Below are 22,449 nucleotides of genomic sequence, written 5' to 3'. Positions count from 1 at the left end.
GGACTAAGAGAGAGAAACAGATCATGAAGCAGGTATCATTTGAAGTGACCCTCAAAGGTAAGAATTGGACAGGCAGAGTTAGACTGTAGAGTAAATGATATGATTATTTCATGTTGGATAGAAACATGAATCATCCTATGGAACCAAAAAAGAAAACTCAATCCACTCTATCTAAACTAAACATATGAATGCACTGTATCCACTGTGTCACTTAGTTGTCTGTAACCAAGGATCTCACATATTTTTCCAGCATAAAAAGAGTTAAAAATACCCTCCAGGGTGGATGGATTGTTTATTTCCAATAAGAAGATGGGAAGTTTAAGAATTCCAGTCACTGAAAAGAGACTATAGCATCTATATAAGATACATGCCAGGCCTTCTGGATTTCTTTCTTGTGCTTTCTTACGTTTAAAAAAAAAAAAAAAAAAAAAAAGTCCATTCATTGGTGGGAAAGGGGGCATCTTCATTTCCTTTGGAGAATTATGGCTAGCTCCAAATCACTTTTCCCTGGGATGATAGTGTTTGATGGAGTCCTGTGAACATGATGATTCAACTTGGTCCTCCAGCTGTTTCCAATCAACTTTTCCCTGTTTCCACTGTCTTGGGGGTGAGGAGGTGGGAAAGTGAGGAGGCCACAATAAGGATCGGAAGGGAAGAAGCTATCTGGAAAGGGATCTGAGAAAGGAGACCAGAGGTGCTGCAGAACACTTTTATTTATTTATTTATTTTTCCCTGAGGCTGGGGTTAAGTGACTTGCCCAGGGTTACACAGCTAGGAAATGATAAGTGTCTGAGATCACATTTGAACTTGGGTCCTCCTGAATTCAGGGCTGGTGCTCTATCCATTGCGCCACCTAGCTGCCCCTGCAGAACATTTTTAAAGGTTAATTCCAACTGATCCCACTTCCAGGGGCATGCCATCCTTTGAAAAAAATATTTTGGGTGAAACTGCAGAGCAATTTAGCAGTATTGTACATCTTGCTCAAGTTAAATTAGTTTGTAGGCCCTGGTTTGATTTTGATTCTCAACTTGTTAATTATAATCTTAATGTTATTTTAGTAAATATTACACTCTCAAAAGATCCAGGGTCTAATCTTGTCTCTGTTCTTTAGTAGCTTTGTAACCTTGTGGGCAACTTCATTCCCATTTATAAAATGAAGAAATTGGAACTACATGATCTCTAAGGTCTAAGACCCCTTCTAGTTCCAACATTTTAGATTCCAAGGTCTTTTTCACCTTTAACAATCTCTGAGTCTAAAGTCATTAAATATCTTTATTCATTCATCCTTTTTATGGGTCTCTCTTGGTTTCATTAGCCTTCATTAAAGTTGATTCCCATCCATAGAAATAGCCATCATTAAGTCCCTTTGGACTTCTGTAAATCTAGTTAGGCATGGTTAAGTCTTCCCAGCATTCATTTGTGCCAAAGCTTTGCTGATCCCCACCAAACCCTTCTGAAGTCTGATTAGACATCATAAGCTTAATTGAGCTCATTACACTTGTTAAGCCTCATCGGGCCTCTTAAGACCTAAAAAAGCTTCATTAAGCTTTAGTAAGTTTGATCAGATGGGATAAGTATTGGTGCTGTTTAGTTATCTGTCTCAGCCTTGTTGGGTTCATGTTAATATCATTTATATGGGCATATAATGTTTTTAAAACTGGGGTGGGTATGGGTGAAGATGTTAGAGGTCATTTATTTAAACCTCATGCAACATTAGGATTACTTTTCAACTCCTTAGTTGTTCAGCTGGGTCAGATTAGTGTAATAGTAAGTAACTGGGCTGAAGGGTTAGAAGGCTTGGGAACTAGTCCCAGGCCACCACTCATTTACTTGGTTACCTGGGATGAGGCAATTCCTACATCTGGATGTGTTTCCCCATTTACAAAATGTGGACAAGATAAGTTCTAAGCAGAGGTGAATAGTAGCCAGCTTGAACACACAAAAGATAAGTTAAATTTTCCTTTTGAGTATTTATACCTTGTTGTTGTTATTCTTGGTCAATCATTTTTCAGTTAAGTCTGACTCTTCATGATCCCATTTGGAAATTTCTTGGCAAAATACACTGGTGTGCTTTGCCATTTCCAGCTCATTTGACACATGAGAAAACTGAAATAGTTAAATGACTTGTTCAGGGTCATGCAGTAAAGGTCTGAATCTTGACTCCAGGTCCAGTATTCTATCCATAGCCCTTAAAGATCATCTATCATAATCCTTTTCTGCCCTATTTGATATAAGCAAACTGAGGCCAAGGGGCCTATTACTATATACTATTCTGGTTTGTTTTCACACATGCCATCTTCCTAACCAGCTCATAAAGTCCCTGAGGACCTTTGTTTCTCCAAGATGACTTAGCTGTGCTAAGTATACATTAGTCATTTAATAAAGGCTTGCTGAACTTATTTGGATCAGCTTACTCAGAAGAGAAACTGGCTCAAACTGAGTCCCTCTTGGCTAACCTTTGACAGGTTTGATTAACCCCCATTAAATCATGGGAGGTGTTATTACACTTCTAAGGCTTGTAAATCTCAGCTCAGCCCGGTTAAGTTAAAACTCGATTATAAGGCTGGCTATGCCTTGTTAACCTCCACTAAACCCTATTAAGCTTCCCAACTAGAGCCTTAATGACTCTTAGGAATCTTGAATGTTTACTAAGCCCTGTTAAGCCTCATTAAATTTCAGTAAATCTAGTTGAGTGGGACAAGGGCAAGTGTTTTGGCTAGTGCCTACTTCAAGTTCCAAGCAGCATCAAGGCATGTAAACGTTTGAGTTCTTTGGTTTCTGGTTCCATTTCCAGCTCTGGGACTCTTATCTACCCAGAGAGAGCCACTCATTCACAAAGTGATGGATGGATTTCTTTTATACTTCTAAAGCTATGACTCTATGAGTACTCCCACCAAAAACTGAGTCTGAATACTCACATCCTTTCTAATAAACATTTGTCCCAGTATGGGTTCTGCCACTATCTTTGGTGAATCACTCTATTTGGGTTTCCTCTCTGTAAAATTAATGAATGAATTTTTAAGCTGTCTTCCAGCTCTAAAAATTCCAATTGCAAATAAAGATCCTTTAAGTTGTATTATGTACATGGCTCCCTGAGAAATAATGACTAAAACTATCCTTGTGGAGGGATCTCCAGACTTGGTATTAGTAACCACCAATTCCAGATGAGGCGGTACCTCTTTAAGAAGATCTAGATAATATTTGGGCAAATTATGTCACCTCTCTGGTCCTTACTGGCCATATCTCAAAGCCATGAAGACACTGAATAACATTATGCCTTAATGTCTTTTAACTCCTTCCATTAAAATGCTGTTTTTTGAACCTATTTACATTGCTTATGTTCAAACTGGGAAGGCATGAGGATTGACTACCCAGGAGCAATTCTATGGAAAGATCTGAGCTCCACTATTCTGTTTGAGCATGTTTACTTGTTCTCCAAGAGCTCAGTGGAGTGCTGAGTTCAGCATTTATAAGGCCCCTTTACAATCCAACTAGAGGACCTGAAGAATACAGCTGACATTAGTCTTGGAAAACCTCTGGAGATTAGGTACTACAAAGCCAAGCCAATCAATCACAGGTAAGCCTGAACCTCAGCAACAAAGAGTTTTAGACTTATTTCAACCCCAGGTCACCCTCCAAAGTACTAAACTTGTTGCAATAAAAACTATTTTAAAAACATCAGCTCTAATCTCCAATAATGGGAGTACTTGGGGTGTATAGTGACATGAAAAAAGTCTGTAATAGATAGAGAGCCTGGCTTTGAAACTACAAAGATTTGTCTTTGTTCTGCCCTTGACACATACTATGTGACCCCAGACAACTCTCCAATATAATTTGCAGAGCAGCTGTTGATCTGAATTGGTAAAGGGAATTATTTCCTCATGAGGAAGGAGCTCCATATATTGATGAAATCAGTGATATAGGAGAAGAGGAAGAGAAATACTGAATAGTGAAAAATTACACCAATTACAAGGTTTGAATAAGCTAGATTATAGAGGAAAAGGTTCTATTTGGAGGGATATTGGCACATATGACATTCTCCATTCCTCTCTCCAAAACTAGACTAGACTTCACTTATGGCTGTGCAGGACAATTAGTGTTACATTAAAAGTGCCTTTGGAGATCTTGCAAGGTCTCAAAATGTTTCAAATGGTAGGCTAGACAATTCATTTGGACCAGGTATCATGCCAATCCTTTGAACTCGGATACAAAGCTGTTAAAAGTTGTTTCTGAATATTCAGATGAGATTTAAAAAAATCCAGTTTTCCCAAGTGTGGGGATACAAATAAGGATTGGCTATAGGAAGTCAGTGAATGTTCACCTCATAAAATTAAGGAAACAAAAGACCTGATTAAGGAATGGAGATGGACAAAATGAGAGAAAGGCATTTAAAAGAAGGAAGAGGAGGCAGGGCAGTGTGATTGAGGGAAGAGAGATGTGCTGTAGTAATAATTTCAGCTTTACCACTGCTTTGAAGTGAATTTGCTATGAATCACCAAACTGGTTACCTCATCTGTCAAATGGGATACTTCCTCCCTTGAGAGTAGGGGTAAAATTTTGTAAGCCACCTTACAAAGACAGCTACATTTGGTCCATCACTCTAATTTTTAGTTTCCAATTCATTTTGCCTTGGGATAACCATTTAGAAGCACTCTTAAGACACAAAAGAGAGAAGAAAGGTGAGTTACCTTTACAGGCAAGTGGTCTAAAAAAGTCCCAAACACCATACAAATCCCCAAACCAAGTCATTTATAGAGAAGATACAGCTTTTTAGAATATCCCAATGAATTCTCCCAGGGTAGGAAGTTGTCAAGGGGCCTCAGGGATAGCCACTCAATAATGTATTATAAATGGAAGGGAAGACCAAGGCACATAAGGTCTTCAAGCAGAGTCTGGATAAGCCCTTCTCAGATATACACTATGGAGATTACTTTTGGACTAGGTTGGACTAGGTGGTAAGGTCCTTTTCAATTTTTTAATTCTGAGTAGACAAAAGCTGTTCAATGAGGGAACAGGTATCTGGTGATCAGAAAACTCTAAATGCTGAGAGTTTCATCCTTCCTCTTTCAGTGAAAGGAAAAATTCTAAGTCTCTATTTTTTTGTTTTTTGTTTTCCTGAGGCAGCTGGGGTTAAGTGACTTGCCCAGGGTCACATAGCCAGGAAGTATTAAGTGTCTGAGGGCAGCCTTGAACTCAGGTCCTCCTGATTTCAGGGCTGGTGCTCTATCCACTGTACCATCTAGCTACCCCAACTCTCTATTAACATTAAAGTGCTTTCTTTCTTTCTCTCTCTCTCTCTCTTTTTTTTTTTTTTTTGGAGAGAAAACATTGTTCTTGGTACACAATGGACTCAAATGATTGTGATGAAAATTCCTCTTAAATTTCTGTTAAAAACAAAAGCATTCTTAAAAACACACTTTGAACAGATGGAGTCTGACATCATCTTCCCTAGGAAAGAAATGTACTGCTATTGAAATGGAAAAAACAGATTATCAGGTTAAAACACAAACAACCAAAACCAAAACCAGTGGCATGTTTCACTATTTTAGTCTGAGAGTTAGAGAGATATTTTATTCTTTGAATACCAACATTTTCACAGAGGGCATTCAAATACTGCTTTAATCCATAGCGCCCCCAACCATCCCACCAACTATCGCCCGGAGGGAACATCATCTCCTTTAGGTAATGAATGAGAGGGACAGTACCGAGAGTTCTGATAGGGTCTATCAGGGTTTGACGCAGTCTTTTGGAAAAGGTTCAATCTCATTAAGAAAGAAGTACACGTTATCCAGCAGTGTGGGTTCTTTTGGTCTTTCACAATGCCTACCCCAACAATCCTTTGGCTAGAAGCAGCACAGTGTAGGAAGGAGAGTTCTACACTTGCAACTTGAAGAACCTGGTTTGAGTCCTCACTTTACCACTAATGGACTAGTCACCCAGGTGACTTGGATAAGTCACTCACCTCCAGTTTTCTTCTCTGTAAAATACAGATAATTCTTGCACTAGTTACTTCTTAGTTTTGTTGTGAGGAAGATGCTTTGTATATGGCAAAGCACTAATACAACTGTGACCCATTCTTATGAATAAATATACATGGAATTGAAATGAATGCAAACCCTCAGGGAGCAAACTTCACCCTCTTCTTTTGGGTAGGAAGCACATTAAAATAAGATCCCCAAGATCCAAAGTATAGTCTATATACATTCATTTACAGTATTTAAAAATGCTTGGATTTTTTTTGGAACATGCATTTTGGATGTGAGTAAAATCTTTCCAGCTAAAGGAACATGTTGCAATTGAGTTACAGAAGTGCTTCTGGTAGGGAGTGACCTGTAGATGATATTTACGTGGTTCTGCTCCACTGAATCTTCCAAAATTTTGTAAAACCACCCAGCAACAATTCTCTCACTTCTACACTCCTGGTGTCTCCGCTGTACAAATATTAACATTCTGTCTTAGGGGCAATGCTACTTTGACTGCTTAAGATTAAGATCTCAGTGTCAAAACCAAGTAACGACACCATGGCAGCTGTCCATAAAACACAAAAATCAAGAAAACTGGAAGTTTAAAATCCAAGCTTTTCTCCTCCCCACCCCCCAAACATCCTGATTATAGCCATTTGCAAAAAAGCATACTTTCAAACATAAAACTTTAAGAAAAAAAAAAAAAAACCCCTTGGCTTTGACATACAATCATATGGGAAGAATCTGACCTTCAGAACATCAAATACTGGGTAAATTACTAAGCTTAAATTAGTTGGCTTGATTTTATGAATCAAGGAAAAGCAAATTGCACATAGATGGGTCACCGGTATGATTAGCTCTTTGTAGACACCTTTGGAAGCCTGACAATGCTGCATGAACACCAAAACCCAAACATTTTCTGTTACTCAACTGATTCTGTTTTGAGTGGAAACTATCACATCACCATTCTTGGTGATTTTGAAGGAATCTCCTATTTGGCCAATGAATTTGCTCTTAAAGAAAGGAAGGTGGATAGGTCCTAGCTCCTAGCTTCAGCAAAAATAGCTGTGTGCCTATCAGGGATAGCAACACCAATTGTAAGGGTTTTCCTGTCAATATTTCTAGAAATGCAACACTGCTCAACAAATATAACTGCCCTGAAATCCTAATTTGGCTTGAATCATCCCGACACCCTCCCTCCCCCCACTCACTCACTCTCTCTCTCTCTCACTCACTCACTCACATACATATACACATACACACACCTGCACCAATACTTCTATTCCTTTCATTCTCTCCAAAATAAGGTCACAGAATCTTAGAGTTGGGAAGGGACCTGGGATGGTCATCCAGTCCAACTCCTACCTGAAGCATGACACTAATCTTTCCCACCAATCCAACAGAAGAGATCTGTGGCAGCTGTTCACATTTGGTATTTTTGGTGCTTAATGAACCAACAGATCTTTATCTGAGTGCCTACTCCAGGCAAGGCACTGTGTTGGTGGTGTGGAAACAGATTTCCAATGGGTTCAGAAGGATGTGTTGGCTGACTCCAGTGAACTGCAAAGCTGGTGTAAAATGGGGGACTTCTGGGCCCTGGGCAGGTTACATGAAGTTACATACATCCTTCTGCCCATGCACCTTAATCCTCAACTGCTGCTTCCCTGGTATCTATGGCTAGGTCCCAACACAATGGCCATCTGGCTCTAGGGTAGTTATTGAATTGTTTGATTTATAACCTATTAGATCCCACATTTCAAGAAGAAATGATTTAATGCTGTAATCTGCTGCATCATAGCCTGCCACAGTCATGTAAGAGTGCTTGACTCTTACTTCTCAATCCAATCTTAAAAGTCTTTCTATACACACATGGAAGCAATAGAATACACTACTCCTGGCCACAAAAGGCCTTACATATATAGTAGGCGCTTAATGAATCTTCGTTGAATTGAACTGAAAATTGAATTCTTCCATCATTCATACTTTTTTTCCCTTAAATTTACAGTAGAATTTAACAGTCTTCATAGGTACAAATGTACCAGGTATCACCAGTCTTTTAAGTATTATACTTAATTTCTTGACAGTCGAACTCTTCATCATTCCAGTTGCTTATTACTCTCTGCTTTCTGGTCCAGTCTACTCTTGTTACTCTTCACCATATAGATGAAATAAGCAAGGGTCTCTTTCTCGTTCACTGGGATGTTCCGGAAGTGACGGCTGACAGTCTATATGGAGAATACAAAGAGTTCACTTAGTTCACAAACTGGAGCAACAAAATCCTCTCTCTAGGGACAACTCTCAACAGGGAATTTCCTACTTAAAAAGTAGGTTATATTTCAAAAGGTTTTTTTTTTTTTTTGTTTTGTTTTGTTTTTTTATTGGCCATTTAGAATTACTATTCCACAGAATGAAGGCTGGGCTCCCTGGCCAGCTCACACGAATTTAGCTGACATTTTAAGTGAACTGTGGTACAGTAAGTCTGGAGCCAGAAACTCTTAGCCTGAATCTTAACTCTACCATTTATTGGCTGTGGAACACTGGGCAAGCCACCTCTCCTCTTTGGGAATATTTCCTGTCTTACACTATCCACCTTACTGGGTTATTATGAGGATCTAATGAGGCCACCTGTGCAAAGTTCTTTGTAACTTTTTAAGTGTGATGTGAAAGGGAGCTATAATTTTTAGATGACTGTGAAGGATATTAACAGAACTATTTCAATGATACCTGATTTGCCATCAATAAGTATTTTAGTAGGAAGATGCATTTTTAGCTTTAATGCAGGATTCCAGGAATACATTTTCCCTTTTTACTGGTTCAGTGAATTAGGACCGTGAAAATCTTGTTGATGGTGGCTACCCTAGGGATATATACTTCATATTCAACAGAGTTTAATACAACAAATACATATTGAGAGCCTACCATATATGCAAAATGTTATAAAGGATGGACACCTAAACATGCGAAAATAGCTCTCTATAATAAGTAACTTTCAAGGTAAATTTACTCAATGTTCTGAATTGGGAAACAAAGGGAAAATGCCTTCTGGAAGACTGTGGTTTTAGGGATAAGGGTAGTCACAATTTGCATTTCAGCTTTGCCACTTAATGGCATGGTCTTAGATAAGTTATTATACCTTCTCTGAAACAGTTTCTTCATCTTTAAAATGAAGATAAAGCTACTACTTCAAAGGGAAGGTATGAAGAAAGTACTTTGTGAATCATTCAGTATCAGAGAAAGGAATTATAAATACACACATGTATATATGCATATGTATTTGCACATACATTTACACATATATATATATACACACACATATATGGAAAAAGAGGGAGGAAGGGAGAGAGAGAGAGAGAGAGAGGGGGAGAACACATTTAAATGTAATGGGACTTTTGACAACTCACTCAAGAACATTTCCCCATCTTTACATAGATCTTTGTAAACATGTAACTTTTTATATCTATTGAAATAAGTTTCCAGTTGAATAAATTGAGCCTCTAAATCCATAAATTTATCTAACAAGAAGCTGAACAACTCTTTGTGAAACATGGAAAGAGGAAAAAAACCATCTTTTCAATGGCTTATTCAAATTCAAACTCATTAGTCTGACATTCAAGGCCCTTTTCAATAAGATGTCAGTTTTTAGTCTTATAAGATAAGATCTTTTAGTCTTATCTCATGTCACACTGATTCCCTCTAGTCAATAATGATGCATACCTTCACCCTTTAATATTGCTTTGGAAGCATTTCTCTGCTTAATAAATAGAATAAAAAGAAAGTGAGGCTGCTGGCTTTTACAAGACAACAGAAAATCCAGAATTGACTGCTGGGCCTAGGACACCTAGAAAAAAGGACATAGGAAAAAAGAGAAGGGGAGGGGAGATATGGGAACAGATAGGAGAGAATCCACAAAAGTACCTACAAGAATATAGAAATGATTTAAAAATATTATGTTAGGTTATTGACATATTTATGACAACATAGTGGGCTACAGAGAAAGAATATAGAAATATGCAAATAACCAACCATTACCACATTACAATGAAAAATCAGGATACTTAGGTTCATGTTCTGGCACTACTAGTTGTGTGTCTTAAGTCACATGATCTTTTCTTGGCTGAAGCCTCTTCAACATTGCATTTTTTTTTTTTTTTTTAAATCAAAGAAGCAAAGAGCCATAGTCCTAGAAAGAAGTTTGGAATAGGAGACTGGGGCAGGGATAGGGGAAGAGGGAAATAGAGGGGAACTAGTTCAAGAAAAGGATCCTTTTTTATTGAGGATGATAAAAGGTAACCATACAGAAAACAAGTTAAAAAAAAAAATTATCAGAGAACGCAGCAGGGCCTAGTGAAAGAAGTCAGGAGGAAGAATATGAAGGTTATTATTTTCAAAAGCCATTGCCCTACATACTTCTGCTAGCTGTGCCTTGTTGAATCCTGGTCTGGTCTGCAACTTGTAATGCCTTTTGTAGCGTCTCAATGTATTCACTTGCAACTGGTACAAATCAACCTGGAGAGAACAATAAAGAAACTATTATCAACAAGTATTTCATTATTTGCTCAGCACTGTGCTAGTTACAAATAAATGAAGCATTTATTAAACTCTTACTATGTGTAAAACACTGGGCTAAGTTCTGGGGATACTAATAGAAAATTATGGAAATGTTAGAAAGGAAGTATAAAGAATGGTAGCTCAATGGATTCATAAGCTAATTGGGGATAGAGAAGACTGGCAAGCAACTTTAATACTATACTATTTGGTACTAATTGTCAAAGAAAGGGAGTGAACCATTAGGGCTGGAAAGGTCAAACAGACTTCATGGCACTATGATAGTATAAGCAGAGTTTAAAGAGGGGAAGTGAAGAATTAGAAGGGGATAAAGAAGACACAGTACATGGTAAAGAGAGCAGAGAGAAAATCTGCCTTATTGGAGTGGGACAGGAATGGAAATGGAAGATGAGGTTGGGTGTGTAGGATAGAATTAGGCAGACACAAGCTTGAATAAGTGCCTACTAAGTCCTGCAAAATATCAATCAATAAGGCCAGACATTGTTCTATAAGATACAAATCAGGTACTAACTAATATACTACTAGATGCTAGGGATAAAAAGACAAATGAAAACTCTTCCTAATTTCAAGGAATTTATAGTCTATAGAGAAAGATCTGATACTACATATGTGTACAAGTTGTCTCTTCCTATAGATGAAAACTACCTGTGGGCAAAGATTGTTTCACTTTTGTCTTTCCATGCCCTGGTCCTAGCATTTGGTAGGTATTGAGTAAATGCTTGTTGATTCATCATTAATAATAATAAAAACTAGATGAAGTGCTATCTCATTTGATTCTCACCAAGAGGAAGGTGCTTTTTATTTTATTTTATTTTTTATTCATTTTTCCAAATTATCCCCTCCCTCCCTCCACTCCCTCCCCCCGATGGCAGGTAATCCCATACATTTTACATGTGTTACAATATAACCTAGACACAATATATGTGTGTAAATACCATTTTCTTGTTGCACATTAATTATTAGCTTCCGAAGGCATAAGTAACCTGGGTAGATAGACAGTAGTGCTAACAATTTACATTCGCTTCCCAGTGTTCCTTCTCTGGGTGTAGTTATTTCTGTCCATCATTGATCAACTGGAAGTGAGTTGGATCTTCTTTATGTTGAAGATTTCCACTTCCATCAGAATACATCCTCATACAGTATTGTTGTTGAAGTGTATAGTGATCTTCTGGTTCTGCTCATTTCACTCAGCAACAGTTGATTTAAGTCTCTCCAAGCCTCTCTGTATTCCTCCTGCTGGTCATTTCTTACAGAGCAATAATATTCCATAACTTTCATATACCACAATTTACCCAACCATTCTCCAATTGATGGACATCCATTCAACTTCCAGTTTCTAGCTACAACAAAAAGAGCTGCCACAAACATTTTGGCACATACAGGTCCCTTTCCACTCTTTAGTATTTCTTTGGGATATAATCCCAATAACAGCAATGCTGGGTCAAAGGGTATGCACAGTTTGACAACTTTTTGGGCATAGTTCCAAATTGCTCTCCAGAATGGCTGGATTCTTTCACAACTCCAACAATGTATCAGTGTCCCAGTTTTCCCACATCCCCTCCAACATTCATCATTATTTGTTCCTGTCATTTTAGCCAATCTGACAGGTGTGTAGTGGTATCACAGAGTTGTCTTAATTTGCATTTCTCTGATCAGTAGTGATTTGGAACACTCTTTCATATGAGTGGAAATAGTTTCAATTTCATCATCTGAGAATTGTCTGTTCATATCCCTTGACCACTTATCAATTGGAGAATGGTTTGGTTTCCTATAAATCAGGGTCAGTTCTCTATATATTTTGGAAATGAGATCTTTGTCAGAACCTTTACTTTTAAAAATATTTTCTCAATTTGTTACTTCCCTTCTAATCTTGTTTGCATTAGTATTGTTTGTACAGAAACTTTTTAGTTTGATGTAATCAAAATCTTCTATTTTGTGATCAATAATGATCTCTAATTCTCCTCTGGTCATAAATTCCTTCCTCCTCCACAGGTCTGAGAGGTAGACTATTCTCTGTTCCTCTAATCTATTTATGATCTCATTCTTTATGACTAAATCATGGACCCATTTTGATCTTATCTTGGTATATGGTGTTAAGTGTGGGTCCATATCTAATTTCTGCCATACTAATTTCCAGTTTTCCCAACAGTTTCTTCTGAATAATGAATTTTTGTCCCTAATGTTGGTATCTTTGGGTTTGTCAAAGATTAGATTGCTATAGATGTACCCTTTTTTGTCCTTTGTATCTAATCTGTTCCACTGATCTACCGTTCTATTTCTTAGCCAATACCAAATGGTTTTGGTGACTGCTGCTATATAATATAGCTTTAGATCAGGTACACTTAGACCACGGAAGGTGCTTTTTAAAATCTCCATTTTAAAGATGAGGAAACCAAGGCTGAGAAAAATTTGTTTCTTGCTTAGTCACATAGTTATGAAGTATATGGAAGAAGATTTGAACCCAGAGTTCCTGACTCCAAGTGTAACATTCTATTCACTGTGCCACACAGCTATCTTTTATTGATATTAAAAGATAAAGTATTAAGGGCAAAGAAGACATTTAAACAAAGTACTCTAGGAAGATCTGGAGTAGGAAAAGAGTACTTTCAGAGGGGGATCAGTGAAGAGTCAGGAAAGGCTACAAAGAGGAGACAGCATCTGTGCTGAACTGTGAAGGAAGATAAGGAGCCTGGAAGCAAGAGAAGAGGAAAGTGGGCATGCAATGCTTGGGTAATAACCTATGCAAATGCATATAGGCAGAGGATGGCATGTTGCATGGGGTTTGATGCAAGAAGGAGATAGTGCAGGTTTTCAGAAAGGGGAGATGCAGAAAACAGCAGGTATTTTAGGAAGTTCAGTATTATGTCTATATGTTGGTTGGACTGGAAGGGAAGAAGAGTAAAGTTGGATCAGTTAAGAATATGATGCAGTAACCCACATGTGAGGTGATGAGAATAATACATCTTAGGGTGGTGACCTTAGGAACAGAGAAAAAATGGTGAATCAAGGAGACAATCTCAAAGAAAGAAATGGTAGAACTTGATGAGATTAAAAAGATAAAATGAAGAAGAAATAAGTGTGAAAGTTATGGCCTCAAATTCTGTTTTAGGCACACTTCTATCCTAATTTTAGAATGAAAGCAGTCACTTGCCATCAACCAAAAAAAAAACTGGCCTTACAGGGCATCTCACCAATTGGCCTGTATCTTTATCTCTCCCAGCTTTCGACCTCTTGTTCTGGGAATAATAATCAAACTAACAGTACCACTATTACCAAAAAGGATAAGAAAATCAAATGCCCTATACCTCCATTCATAACCTAGACCAAAAACTCACTTCCCTGTCCACTACTGACTCCCCCATTAGAATGTAAGCTCCTTGAAGGCAGAGCTTGTCTCATTTCTGTACATCTAAACACTCTGAAAGATCTTCAAATGCTTAAGGCAAGAGTCACCACTGATGATTAAATGGTGAAGATCAAGGTGGATTTGGTATAGCCCTTTCAAATAACACAATATAAGAAACACTGATGTCTCAGAAAAATTGGATTGAGTTATCTATTCCTAAATAGATGGAGAGGGGAAAGTAGTTGGTATAGTGAAGAGAATGTTGGGTCTGAAAGGAAGACTTGTCTTCCTGAGTTCAAATTTAGCCTCAGACATTTAACAGTATGTGATCCTGGGCAAGTCACTTAACCTTGTTTATCTTAGCTCTCTTATTTATAATATGGGCTACAGAAGGAAATGGCAAACCACTATAGTATCTCTGCCAAGAAAATTCTAATTGAGGTCACAGAAAGACAGCTATAACTAAACAACAACATACAAAATGAGTCATCAGTTTGAGGGACTCAAGCCCTTTATTTCTTTCTAGACCATTTCATCAAAACTTTTCATGTGAAAGGAATTTTGAAAATGGAACATCAGTTCTTTTTGAAGAAAAAAAAAAAAAAAAGAAGGCAAAGAACAAAAGAAACGGTATAAACTGGTTCTGGAAAAGGTACAAGAAGGCGAACATATATGCCATAAGTTTGAAGATTTGCTCAGCTTCATTACTACTTTGCTGTATGACTTTGCCCAAGTCACTGCCTCTTTGTAATGCCTCACTTCTACAACTGTAAAAAAAGATGCACCAGGTGATCTCTAAAGTCCCTTCTAGTGCTGGCATTCTGTAAAATCTGCAGACAAGAGACTACCTCCTCTTTCCATTCCTGCAAAATCATTTCTACTGGCGTGCCCTATGAAATATTCATGCACCAGACATACAATGTGTACTAAATGCTTCTACTTCTTTTGAGTCTTAAGTGAAAACAATTTAGAAGAAAGAAAATCCAATATTCCTTCCTGAACACTTGTTTAAAGCTTTCTTCTTGACAGAGGTAGACATCTTTAAATCAAGGCTGTCTCTTAGATGGAAAAGTTCTTGTGAGTTCTAGCTATTGTGAGTGAAATAGCTTCTTTGGTTCAAGGCTATATCTGGGGATACTTTCAGGGTCTAAAATGTTAAGAGGCAAAAATTAATAGCTTTATGAAATTCTATGCAGCGCCTAGGTTTATGAATTATCCTAAAAGTCTTTATAAGAAAGACAGCCTGGTGGTTGAGAAAATTCATTTCTCTCCTTTCTTCAAAGAGGCAAGGACTATGGGAGTGGAATACTGCATTTATTGTCAGATGTGACTAACGCATTAGCTGATTTTGCTGAACTACTTTTTTTCTTTCTCTTAAAATCTTTGTTACAAGGAAAGACTAAATGAGAAAGGGAATGAAGGTGATATTTTTAAAAAAGTGTTAGTAAAAATAAGGTTTAAAAAGTAGTCTAGAGAGTAAAAGGGGTCAGAAGATTGGGGTTTTAGCCAAACTCTGCCAAAGTTAATGCCATATTATCTTTGAAGGTTACCTCTTTCTGGGTTTCTTAAGCTACAAAATGAGGTCTTTTCTTTCTCATTTTATGCTTTAAGGTCCCTTCCAATTAAAATGTTTCATAGACTTCTGATAAAGCCTAAGATATATACTGGACACAATTCATCTTTTATATTTTCTGATCTCTACCTCAGGGATGTCTGTTTCATGCTCAGGAGAATCTCCACCATCATCACTGGTCTTTCTCTTCCTTTTATTTCGTACGCTCTGGATGAAATTTTTGTGAAAATCACAGATATACAGATGTCTTACCTAGAGGGAAACAAACACAGTTAAAGTGAATTGCCAGTTAACACTGCAATACAAACAGGCTCAGTACCCAGAATATTAATTGACAGTATATCTACTGCCTATTATGGGAAAGGCACCAGGGGAGCTACAAAGTATGATACATACAGTCCCTACCCTAAGGAATTTAAGATCTAGTTGGAGAGATAAGATACATAGTTAATATTGCATTATAGTAATAATAACTCATTTATATACTGCTTTAACATTTTTACAAAGCACTTTCAAAATGTTTACAAAGACAGTCAGTGATAAATGCCAAATAATGAGTGTGTTGAGTTGAGAGAAAGGAGAAATGTGGGTTGCTATAGTCAAGGGAGGCTTTGTAAGAAAGCTATTATCATTATTAATATTGTTATTAAGGTTTCCTGCAGGAAGTGGGTATTGAATGGAGACATAAAGGATGAACAGGACTGGATTAGTCAGAGGAGAGGGAAGACATCATTCCAGATGTGGTGAACAGCAAGAGCATGGAAAAGAACAGGATATATTCTAAGAACAATGAAGAGCCTGGTTTAGCAGGGAAAGAGGGTCAAACAAGTCAGCAATAGGAAATATATTTGGAAATGAGACTGAAGCCAAACTATGAAAGGGCTTTCAGTGCTAGCTGAGGAGTTTGTCCTTTATTCTGTAGACAATGGCAAGCCAATAAAGGTTTGGTGTTTTAATTAAGTTTTATTGATACTTTTTGTTTTTATAGTATAGTAATTTCTGGATATGATCCACACTTGCCCCCAAACTGAACCCTTTTTTATACCAAAGGAAAACAATTGAGCAGAATATAACTGATCAGTAACTGAGTGTGCAACATCCCCTGCCTTCCTGCTATTCAGGGTCACCTTTGGCCTTTCAATTACTCAGAGTTGCCCCTGAAAGTTTTTTGGAATAAGAGAAGAATGTGGCAAAAAAGATTTTAGCAAGATTTAGAAGTATTATGAGTTTACAAAGCAGGGTAAATCACAAAGTTAGCCTTTAAGAATGAACAAAACCTGAAAAGAGTGAACAAGGATGTTCTAGGTGACAAGAGTTATGATATTTTATATGAGTAATACCTACTTAAGAGAAAGTTGCCAAATTTTCTTAAAATTTCATTCTATGTATGAATCTGAAACCTATAATACAAGGGAAATCTTTGTCAAATTACTTACCCACACTGGGCCTCAGCTGCTCCATGCAAAAAGCAAGGGAATTTAGGCTAATCTCTAAGATTTCTGATTCTCTATAATTCTCAGACTATGTTTCTGACTTCATGTATAGATCAAATTATAAGGAAAGATAAAAACCTTATTTTACTGAGGAAAAACTGAATGGCTGATCCAAATACTTATTTTGTGATATTTCTTTTTATGGATACAGGCTGATTTTTTTAAAAATTGCAACTTTATATAGCCTTACAGAGTTTTTATGCAAATATTTCCTTTAAATCACATAACAATCTAAGTATAACAGGGCTTACTAACCCCGTTCTTAAGAGAAAGCAACAGGTTATTGAGGCAAAATGATTCAAACAATGTCACAAAGATAACCCGTGCTAGGGCTGAGTCTAAATATTCTAGTTCTAAGACTTTAGATGTTTCGAGTCTAGGTCACTTCCCTCTCCAGCATGCTGCTCTCTTCAAATGCCCAAAGCCATGACTACATACAAGGATGGATGAAGCAGTAGTCATGGTGAGAGGGATCTGATTTTGCTGAAAAACAAACCCCAGGGTTAGCCAAGGGAAACGACAGAGAAATGAGAGGTTCTCTAAATTACTTAGAATTATTGACACTGAAGCAGATGGTGCACAAATGTTCTCTTCGTCTTTTAATTGGACACTTTTGAATTGGAGGTTACTTTCTGGATTGCTAGTTAAAAGATGAAAGTAAACGGATATGAAATCAGTCCACAATAAATTTGGCACTTTTCAATGAGAACATAATAAACACTGGCAATTTATTTGGATGAATATATTTTTTTATTGAGTTGGATCCTTTGGTCATAAATAGTTTTAAGTTTAAGCATGGGTGGAGTGATTTATTTTGGCCCCTACAAATAGGGGCTATTTAAAGCCCTTTGTTTATTAAAAGTTACTGGGCAGGACTGCATTTGGCTAGTGCTGTTAAAGATGGAGTCTATTAATTCAGAAAAGCATTGAAAGACTTCAACAAACTGATTCAGAAGGAAGTAAGCAGAAAAAGAAACAATGTTAATTGGAAGAATAACAGAAGGAACCTGACCATCTAATTATAATGATCAAATTTGTCCATCAGATAAAGAAGAGAAAAATCTTTTTCTTCATTTTTTGCAGAAGAAGAAAGATAGGGTGTATAATAGTATCAGACCAGGGTCTCTCTTTTACTAGGAAAAAAAAAAAAGAACCTTTACTAGAGATGTCAGTTGGTTTTAAAAAGTAGCTATATGGGTAGAAGAAAGGAGGGATTTATGTGTGTGTAGATAAATATATGTAGATAAAACTGATATAAAAAAGTCCTTCCAAAAAATAACAATAAAAATTTAAAATAAATACATAGCAAAATAAGATCTATTTTAGGTCTGCTCTTTCCTAAATGTAAGGCCCTTGGCATATCACTTAAACTTTGTGGACCTCAGTTTCTTCCTCTGTAAAATGAGTTGAATTAGATGACTTCTAAGATCCAGCTCTAAATCTACAATCCTAAAGCCTTAAAGGCTCAGTTAAGAAGCATTTAGTAAGCACTTACGTTGTGCTAGGTATTTTGTAAATATTTTTGTAAAAAACAAAAAAACATGCTAAGTATTTTGTAAAAAAAAAAAAAAAAGTAAACCTTCATTATCAAGAACCTTACAATCTAATAAGGTAGATAACAATCATTTAGATTCTTTCAACTATTTTAAAATATTTCAAGACATAGGAAGTCACAAGTAATATCTTTATAGTCAAAGTCTATTAGAAATGAATGGCATTCTAATACATGATTCTCTTCTTCAGAGTTCTCCTTCCTCAATGGTCCATCTAAGTAAGAAAGGGAAGGTATTATTCCTCTAGTTAACTGACACTAAAAATTAAAGAAAATATTAGCTGAACTCATATTTCTACAGCACTGGTTTTTACAAAGCATTAACCTCAATTACATCTCTGGGAAGAGGCGGCACCAATATTATTTTCATTTTTCAGATGGCAAAAGGAAATAAGGTTTGAGAAGTGAAGTGAGGTCTATGATCATACTGCTAACTAATGACAGAGCTGGGATTTGAAACCACATGTCCTTCTACTTAAATCTTTCTACTATGTCACATGGCCTCCAAGAGTTGCACATGGATATAAAAATCAGAGTTGAGCCATAGGTCATAGAACTTGATTGTGGAAAGTCAAAAGTTGAAAATCTTTCGAGATTATTTAGTCCAATTGTTAACTCAAAAGGACAAAGGAGATAGCTGAGGCCCAGAAAGAAAGGTTTTGCTAGAATTAGGATTAAAACTGTCTCCTTCCATAGTTCCAGGATGCCACTTCTACTAAGCTACCTAGTCAAAGAGCCTAGCCTGAGTCCTTTTAATTCAACAATGTTTCTTTTTACTGCATCATGCTAGTCACCACTTGGTTCCCTGCATTCAAAAGAACAGAGATATGCCAAAAAGAGGTGATTTTTTGAAATAAAGAGCACTACCAACACATCAATAATAAATATAAAACTACATAAAGATTGCTTCAATCATCTGCTTTCTGATGCTATTAAAACACAATTTCTGCTTTTGTACTGACATGACCTTGGATGTCACTTACCCTCTACAGGCTTCATTTTCATTATCTGTGAGAAATAAAGGTGTTGAACTAGATAGGTTCTAAGGTCTCTTTCAATGCATTCCATATTTTAAAGTTCTTCTTGTTATGACATTCCATGTTTCTATAAATACTGAGTCAGCATATGCTTTTAGCCATTAACAAGAACAGATTTTCTGTAATTCAGCTGATTAGGATTTGGAAAGCCTATCCCCCCTTATCTCCATTTTTTTTTTTTTTTTACTATTTGCAAATCTGATTTTTAGCAAGACAGCTGTTACTTTTCACTGAAGCCCTGTTCATTCTTAGGAAGAAAATGGAATCCCTTTCTGAAATGACACCACCTTGAAAAGAAAATTGCTAGTGAATCTGTTCCTAAAAAGTACCATTTGAGAGGTGAAGAGGTATTACTTTTAGCAAGGTGATTGCAATTCATTACCCTCTTTTTCTTATTCCCCAAATATAGAGAAAATCACCCCCAAATAGTCTAAATCAATGAGGAGACTTGTGGTCTCAACCCAGTTGTAAAAGCATCCAGATGTCAATGGATTTAAAGGCTATGGTAAATATAAGTTGTGATTTCGAAAGTGCACTATTATTGCAATTGCTAAACAGCTTTACAAAGGATTTATAAAAGCCCAAACCTAGCTGATAATGGAGGATATTCCGGTTTTTGGCTAATCCTTTAGTTCTAGATGAGAGGCAGTTTGATACAGTAGAACAAGGGACTGGACTTAATGTGAAAGGGCTTGGGTTCAATTCTTGGCTCTGCATTTACTAGCTGTGGGAAGTATTCATTCATCTCACTTAGACTTCTTGAATGTTAAATAGTCGACCCTGTCTAGTCTCCTTAACAAATCTGACTCCTTAATAGTGAAACTGCCACTAAACTTGACAACAGATGACATTCTAAAAAGCACTCATTATCAACCAATTAAGAACATCTCTAGATTGTAAACTAGAACCTCCTGCAGACAAGTTTCCTACAATCAGGTAGGAGGCCCTAAGCGTCTTTGTAATCAAATTTAAATTCCCATTCATTCAATTAAAAAAATATTTATAACGCTGCAAGATGTAGCACAAGCTATTCAGAGAGCACTAGAAGGAGGAAATCAAGAGCCAGACAAGCGGCCTCGGGCTCAGCACTCCCCCACACAGGGCTTCAGTGTTCTCATGTATAAAATGGGGTTAAAAACCAGCACATTCATCATCTACCTCATACCCTGTGCAGCAAAAGGTGCTTTGTAACCTATGAAATGCTACAGCTGGGCGAGCTGCTTTTCTGAAGCTAGTTTTGGGGGAAAAGCTTGGAAGCTGGGAAGACTTTTGTTGTGCTGGTGAAGATATGCATGGTGGAGGGAGGGTGAGAAACTTCTACTCCACCAAAGCATACTGGTTAACTGTTCCGCAGATTTCAGTTTTGGAGCGTTGGTGGGGAGAGGGATTAAGGGACTTGCCAGGGTCAAAGGTGACACTTGAATTTAGGAACTGCCTTCCAGTCATCTAGAAAACCTACCTCCGGGGAACATTAAGAATCAAGATAGAGATTCTCAAACTAAGGCTGGTTGGGAAAACAATTAAATCTTTATTTTCACTAACCTCAAATTGCAATTTAGCATTTCCTTAAAAACATTACTCAAAGAAGAGCTCCGTCAGACAGTCCAAGGGGTTCCAGGCACAAGAAAGGTTAAGGAAAGGACTCAATCTACAGAATCAAACACGTTAGCGGAGCAAGCAGGGAACAGCGGAGAGGCCTTTAAGTGGAAAAACATTTGTCCAGGAAGGCTGGGCTTTCTTTCCTCTCCCATGCAATGCAAAAACCACTCTTCAGAAAAACAAATAAAACCCGGGCGACCTCAGCCTTATTTCTAGCCCATCTTGGTGAGCCCCATTTCCACCGACAGCCGAAGCTCCCTGGCTCTAAAGCAGCCTTACCCTTCGGGGGTTGGTCCACGAGCAATTCGACTTCAAGAAAAATTCGGGGTGTGTGTACACCCACCTTCTCCATGGGGCAAAAGTTGGGAGCTGGGGAAAAGAAAGCCCCCTGCCCTCCCCTAACGCGCTGCAGCGGGAGGGGGCTCAGGAACAATCGGGTGCTCACCGCCTCGGTTTCCCGAAGAATTAAAGCGCGGGGATGACTCGGCCAAGGTCACCCCCTCAGAAGGGCTCACGAGGGCTCGCCGCCTGGGCAAGCTGATCACACGGGCTGAGTGGGAATGGAAACGGTGGTCCGTCCGGAACCCCTTCCCAAACGCTAGTGCTCACAACGCACAAAACAAAAGAAACCAGTCAATTGCTCAGAGAGCTCAAGTGTTGCCCAAGTCCGGGCTCGAGGCTACATCTGTCCTCCAGCTTGGGGTCCCTGCTCTTGATCCCTTCCCTCCCCCACTCACCTGGGGAGGGGAGCCGGGTGGGCATGGGGGTGGGGGAGGGGGGCGGGGAAAACAAGGCTCGGAACGAGCTACGGTTCAAGCCTGGGCTCCGCCGCGCGGGCACAGGGCGCACGCGGGCTGTGTGACCTTGGGCCAGTCGCTTGCCCTCTCTGGGCCTCCGTTTCCTTCCCCGCCGGGGGCTGGGGAACTCACGCTTTTGTCGATGTCCAGCCGGAGTTTCTTCTGCGAGATGCTCTTCTGGATCCTCTTGCTGAAGGAGGCGTTGCCGGCAGGCCGGACGCAGCGCTCCCCGTCCTCGATCAGGCAGCAGCTCTGGCCGTAGCCGGGGGCGGGCGCGGGCGCAGCGGCGGGTGCGGGGGCCGGGGCCGGGGCTGGGGGCCCTTCCCGGCTGTCCTCCTCTGTGCTGAAGCCGTTCATGGCCCCGGCCCCGGCCCCGGGGACGCTCACAGGGAGCTCGAGCCCCTGCCCCCGGGACCCCGGCCCGGTCGCGGTCCCCCCGCCGAGGCGGTCCCCCCGGCCCCGCCCGCGGGCCCGGCCTCCCGCTGTCTGTGCGCGCCGGGGCCCGGCGCGGCCTCGAACCCGC

The 22,449-nt window shown here is 38.7% G+C and overlaps 1 protein-coding gene across 1 annotated transcript; it reads right to left on the bottom strand.

The window, feature by feature from the left end:
- Window positions 1-5,543: 5,543 nt before the first annotated feature.
- SAP30L (SAP30 like) lies at window positions 5,544-22,372 on the bottom strand. Its single transcript, XM_074291872.1, has 4 exons — window positions 22,059-22,372; window positions 15,578-15,700; window positions 10,371-10,469; window positions 5,544-8,188 (listed from the first exon to the last, which is right to left on the bottom strand). The coding sequence occupies exons 1-4, from the start codon at window positions 22,281-22,283 to the stop codon at window positions 8,060-8,062; spliced, it is 576 nt and encodes a 191-aa protein (XP_074147973.1). The 5' UTR covers window positions 22,284-22,372; the 3' UTR covers window positions 5,544-8,059.
- Window positions 22,373-22,449: the final 77 nt, after the last annotated feature.

Source organism: Sminthopsis crassicaudata, chromosome 2 (genome assembly GCF_048593235.1).
Source record: "Sminthopsis crassicaudata isolate SCR6 chromosome 2, ASM4859323v1, whole genome shotgun sequence".
Lineage (NCBI taxonomy): Eukaryota > Metazoa > Chordata > Mammalia > Dasyuromorphia > Dasyuridae > Sminthopsis > Sminthopsis crassicaudata.
Note: the sequence above shows the minus strand (reverse complement) of the source record. Positions and strands in the feature narration are given on the sequence as shown.